The sequence below is a fragment of the Limulus polyphemus genome, unplaced genomic scaffold (genome assembly GCF_000517525.1).
Source record: "Limulus polyphemus unplaced genomic scaffold, Limulus_polyphemus-2.1.2 Scaffold503, whole genome shotgun sequence".
Lineage (NCBI taxonomy): Eukaryota > Metazoa > Arthropoda > Merostomata > Xiphosura > Limulidae > Limulus > Limulus polyphemus.
In genome coordinates this window covers 230,390-236,847 of record NW_013666113.1, presented here as the reverse complement: position 1 = coordinate 236,847, position 6,458 = coordinate 230,390, and the positions used below count along the sequence as shown (strand labels likewise).

The window sequence follows — 6,458 nt, the reverse complement described above, 5'->3', positions numbered from 1 at the left end:
TGTCGCTAAAGTTTCGTCGGAACGAAGTTACGGAAAGTTAATTAACAAACGGAGACGTAACAATACCAATCATCACAACGTAGTAATGCTAACCCAAACACATTACCTAATATAAATTTTCTCGTTTGAAATAAATTATATTATATTTCCCTTACTTTTGTATTTTGTTCTGAACAGTTAAATTAATTATTATGATTATCTATTTTGAAAAGAAAGTAATTAATAATCAATTTATTCAGTTATAATTGTTTTCATTGATTAAATTCAAAATGCTAAACAAAAAAGCGTTAATACCTGCAAACGACAATATTTGAAGACGACGTATGCTACAAAGATGTTGAATTCCAAAGTCTTTAATCTGTGAACACCATCTTAGGTAGAGGGCGCATAAATTAGTCATTGTAGACAAGTAGCCGAGCCCTATATCGGTGATGTGCATGCATCTAAAAATAATAATAAAAGATATATAATATAGTACAGAAATGTTAACAGTAAAATGCTGACAGTATTTCAAAAATCACCTAAAAAAATTAAAGCGCGATTTTTTTTATGACAAATTTCTTTCCGTCTAAGAATAAAGAGAATTTTTATTAAGTTCCGCTTCTGGTTATAATAATAAGGGTTACACGCTACAACAATATCTGCCCTCCCGTAGCTGAGCGGCAATTCCGAGGCTTCAATAGGCTTAAAGTCGGGTTTCTATACAGATTGTCGAGCCCATTGTGTAGCTTTGCGCTTAACAACAAACTAACAAAAAAATATTTTGTTTTATCATGGTATACTGTTATCAGCCGAACTTTTGTGAGGAAGTTTATAAATATTATGAGAGCAATATAAATGGTATAAATGTGTGTATTTCATAAATTTAATTTTCTTATTAAAAGCCAATCATTGTTCGCGATAATAATCGCTTTGACAATATGACAAATAAGTTTGTAAGTCTGGAAATAATTGAGCAATTATTTGATACGTACCAAATTTTCTCATTTAGACATAAAAAGTAAAAATATTTTAATATCTTCCGTTAATGAGCTATGTGTGTTGTATTCACTACAGGGATGAAACACCAAATTTTAGTGTTATAAGCCCTCAATCTTAACGGGGGCAATAAATTGGATTAACAAAAAAAAAAGTTTCCTTGTGATTTGGACAGTAACCGTATCAAAACATCGAATATTTATCTGAAAATCAAAAGCTCAACAATGCTCTAAGTTTCAATATAAACTTTCAATTACTTAATAGTTTAAAAAACTATTACCTTAATCCAGAAATATTTACAAAAAATTAATAATAAATTCAATCTTGTTTTTTCTATGAGTATACAAGTTCTGAAAAGAAAAGAAAAACAAAAGTATTTCAATCATTTTTAAATATAATTAATAAAAAATATCAATCTTATATTTTATACGTAAATTTTTAGTATATTTAGGAATTTTCGCACTAATCTACACAAAGGGAAATCCACGCATAGCTGTCCCTAATTTTGAACTGCTAGACTAGAGAGAAGAAAGCTAGTCAGTAGTATCAACCGCCAACTCTTGACCTACTCTTGTCTAACCAAATGTTGGAACTAGACTGTCATGTCCCCAGCGATAAGTTTACAAACTTACAACACTAAAATCCGAGGTTTGATTCCGCGTAGTAGACAGAGTGCAAGTAGCCTATTGTGTAGCTCTGCGCTAGAAAAAACAGTAGCAACAACAAATTGACTGTCACTCTTATAGCGCACTCATGGCTCCAAAGTTCGGAGCCCGATTTTACAGCAAAAGAACGCGAACCATACATTTTGACAACCTGCTAAACCACGTAGTCTTCTTAAACGAACAGGTTTAGTTAAATATTAGACCTAGAAATCTGCAACCTTGCAACAGAATGATCTCGTCTGATACACCATGACGAACTGAGTACTGTATACAGTTTGTAGCTGTTTCGATTCTCTTCAGATCATCACGGGCGGTGACGAGAATTTTCGTCTAATAAACCTTACAATCGTCTCTGACGGTCTCGCTTACGATTGAGGGTTATAAATAACTAGTAAGCACATCAGTAAAAACAAGTTTTACTGTCATACATTGCGTTTGTAAATGGAAGCTTCCTACACTCTGCATTTAAGAACAATGCAAACTCCGAGTTTCTTTTTTTACATTTTCTTCCAATTATCTATTCTAGTAATGCTTAAGGTGGATTGTGCTCATATAGAATATTAACCGTTTTAAAACGCTCTAAAGTATAATGTGACTGTAAACTTGCATGGCAATGAGTTAAGATACACTGAAAAGGTAATCCAGAAGCATGACCTATAAACTTATTCCAATGTTTTAATGTCATTTCTTGGTACATTGGCAACCATGCGAATCTTTTCCTCTTATTGCACAGTTTAAACATAATTAGAATCAACAACAATTGTACGCTCTTTCTGTACGAGTAGCCTTTCAGTTGTAATATGCATACATAAGTAATTAAGGTGTTACTAACAGCGGTTTTTAATAAGTATCCTATTTTCAGGAAACAGACATCCGAGTTACTCGACGCAAATCACGCAACCTTAATAATTTTGACAACGTCAGAACAGTGGATATTCAGTCAAACAACAACAACAAAGGATCTTGATTGACATTAAACGTCAAGAGGCGTTGTTTCATAACCGATCGAAAATGGACTCCAGGACTTTTGCTCTTGTTTCCACTTCGAGTTTCCAGTTCTGTCGAAAAAGTTTCGAACTTTCGAATCAGCAGCGGCTAATCCGAGTTTTTGATAGGTTTAATGGCGGGAAAAATACATAAACCACTTTTCCATTTTTCGAAGCCAACAGCTGAGAGAAGTGCTTTGAAAACAGAGCACTTCACACTGTCAGTTAAACTACAGAGCACTTTTTTAAAAAAATTATAATCAATAATTAAAAACAACGTTTTATATTTACAGAATAAAAACTTTATTCAATACATTGATATATGGCGAGATACATTATAATTTTTTGTTTTTAAGAGAAATATGTAAATAACAATGAAGTAATGCGACAAGGGGGGGGGGAAGTGTAAAATAGTCTTGTAAGTTACTCCTGAGGATGACGTAGATCACGTCGAAACATGTACTTGTAGAGAGATATTTTAAAGTGGAAGCCGTACGGCTTCAATAATGTTTTTATTGTGTAAATATAAAACGTTGTTTTTAATTATTTATTATAATTAAAAAAAATTTAAACACAAGTGCCGGTAGTGCATATTTACAGAGCACTTGTTGTAACGGTGACCCTGCGATACATTTTTATAAATATATTCTTTCACAGGTGGAAACAAATAAACAAATTTGGGAATAACGGTCGGAGCAACTGGATTTTTAAACGATATTTTTAAAAGCCAAGACGAATTATTGTTCGAGAAGATTCCACCAGAATAAGCAAGGTGACTGGAGATCATTCCGCCCGAAAAACCATCCCATAATTTACAAAAAAACAACAACAAAACACATCATCAGACAAACTGTTCCACAGTATGCCAATTCCAAGTGATAAAGTGTTAAAATTAATGTTGGTGAGAGCAAATGATAAAAGAACTATTATTGGTCAGTGATCAAGCAACTGTAAGACTATATTGGTTACGTTAAACAACTATTATAGTACAAAACCCTACCAGCTATTTTTTTGTTCTTATCAAGAAATGAAACGACTATCAAATGAGAAAAAATTCTCAAGGACAATCAACAAAGAGCCAGTGTCGACGAAATGAACTAATGATTGTGTGAGAAAAATATCTAGCTGCGCGGTGGTAGTGATGAGTCAAAATGACAAAGAGAATATCTGAACTTAAACTTCGTGGAAAATAATTTTTGCCAGAGGTTTAAAGCAGCATCAAAACTTTGTCTTCAAAATAAGGGTGCGTCTTATATTCCCGAAAATACGGTATTCTTCTTATCATGCCCACGCCACCTCTAATCCACGAGCGGGGTGAAGGAGGATTGTTTAATCTTTGAACGCCCCTGAAGATTAATTATTTCTACTGAAGTAATTAATTTCACATCAAAATAACTGCCAGGACACATACACACATACAATTTCAGGCTGTACCTGATGATACCTTTACTGGCGAAACCACCGTCGTAATAAATTATGTATTTGTGAAAACGTACAGTTGTCCTGTTTTTCCTCAATTCTGTAATTATGGAGTTTCACCAAGTACCGACGGTTTCAAGTATCAATTATACATGTTGATTAGTTAATAAAGGAAATTGAAGATTTCTACTTCGTTATAATGTTATAGACTAAAAATTTATTGAATTTAATTAATTACAATTTTATTTGTATGTAATTAATTATTCAGTTACATTAATATAAAAAATATCATCTGTTTATCTTCGCTTTTTCAAATTCTTTAACTGTTATAATGTTATAAAAATTGTATAAAAACTTCTTTTATATGCTGTGACCCCCAGTGGCACAGCGGTATGTCTACGGACTTACAACGCTAGAAACCGGGTTTCGATACCCGTGGTGGGCAGAGCACAGATGGCCCATTGTGTAGCTTTGTGCTTAATTCCAAATAAACAATTATATGCTGTTGTTTTAGCGTAAAGCTAGACACTAGGCTACACGCGCTCTGACCACCTCGTGAATCGAGCCCTGGATTTATAAATCCGTAAATTTACTGCTCACCCACCGGTGGATGCTTTCTTATCTTTCAGGGTGCCACCTTTGTCTCAACTAGCATTTAGTGTCCATTCCTTTTTTTTCTTTTACAAAAGCTTTCTCTTATTTCCCCCAAAAGAGGCCGAAGGCAGCCTGGACAGTCACCTGTTTTAATCACTCACACCACCATACAGTAGTGTGTTGTTAGCAGACACTAAAATGATATTACATAAAGTACTCTTAACGTTGGAATTTGTACTGTCGTGACCGTCAGTAAAACGTGCGCAAGCCATGAATCACGAGAAGAATTATGCACTCTATAGGCTAAAACACAGCATGACACATGAACTTCAAAAGCAAGAAAAAAAATGTTTGTTAATCTCGAAACAGAACACTTTTGAAAGCTCTGCGGAAGTAATTCTAGTATTAATCTGGGTTTATAATAATAGTTACAACATTGAATGTTATAACATAACGCTATGCTGCTGTTTGTTTGTTATCAAGCACTAAACTATACATTAAACCATTGTTTGTCTACCTTTTCCAGCCCAGAGCACACTAACTTAAAAAAAAATGTTCTATGACACACTAACACCCCCTATCCTACAGCATCTCAAGAAAGCTTAGCCTAACACACGACTCTTATTACCATGTGAACTACAGTCATTAGAACGTAGCGTGACGTAACGTCTCAGGTTTGTACATCTGAAGAGTAACAAGACAGAATACACTTAATTTCGTCCACAAAACTAATCTATTTAAACGAGACATTTCATTTATTCATTTTTTTTCACGTGTGACTCTTCCAAACGTCTTTGGCACACCTGTTGGGAAACACTGCATTTGGCTATTTGTGCTGTGCCCACCGGATGGGTCGAGCACAGAATTTTAACGTTATAAGCCCTCTTCAACCTTAATGCTGAGCCACTGGAAATGCTAATGTTTGAAAAAATATAATTAACTAACATAAAAATGCAGACAATTCAAATAAGAATTAACGATAACATTTGTTTATTAACGTTATTATAAGATGGCAGAGCGAAGAACAAGAATGTAGATCAGCATGGCCTTCGAATTAGTTTGTGTCCAAATCAACATATTCGTGGTCTTGAGGTCTTGCCCTGGTACATTTATGAAGTACTTTGAAGAACATTCAGAAGTGCTTGCAAAGTTTATTGATTAAATAATCTCCCGGTTGTTATAGCAACAGACACAAATCCATGTAGTATTTCATGCAAATATGGTATTACTATAATTATACACCAAACAATGTGCATACTCTTAAAGATCTGTTGTCACGTGTGCTTTTGTAAAGTTACAAAGGTTGATAGGGGCCTACATGTATAGTTCCATTTTCAACATGTAGACTTTTTTTTTCTTGGTGTGCAATGATTCCAGCACATAGAACAGAGTTTGTTTAAACGCACGCAAAGTTGTATAGTGGACTATGTGCGTTGTACCCGCCGCAGGGATCGAACAAAAAATTATAGCGTTATCGAGCCACGTGGGAGTCTACTCACGTTTTTCAGTGATTGGGTAGTCTTAGTCTTCCATGAGATGCATTATTATCAATACTTTGTAGGGGGAGTACTGACACTAAGTGTCAGTACTCCCTCTACAAAGTAATGATAATAATACATCTCAGGTCTTTCTTGATTTTTAATACTGGTGTTTGTGACACGGTTTCCACACACGTATAATGTTTGTGGTTGGATTAAAGCATTGTAGGTGCTCTGGTCTTTCTTGAATTTTAATACTGGTGTTTGTGACACGGTTTCCACACACGTATAATGTTTGTGGTTGGATTAAAGCATTGTAGGTGCTCTGGTCTTTCTTG

At 34.5% G+C, this 6,458-nt stretch overlaps 1 protein-coding gene across 1 annotated transcript in view; it reads right to left on the bottom strand.

The window, feature by feature from the left end:
- The window catches only part of LOC106458703 (F-box/LRR-repeat protein 16-like), a 24,318-nt gene that overhangs the window by 6,009 nt on the left and 11,851 nt on the right, over window positions 1-6,458 (bottom strand). The window contains exon 2 of the mRNA XM_022384983.1: window positions 295-443. Coding sequence (XP_022240691.1) covers window positions 295-443 — 149 coding nt within the window. The remainder of the gene's footprint in view (window positions 1-294; window positions 444-6,458) is intronic.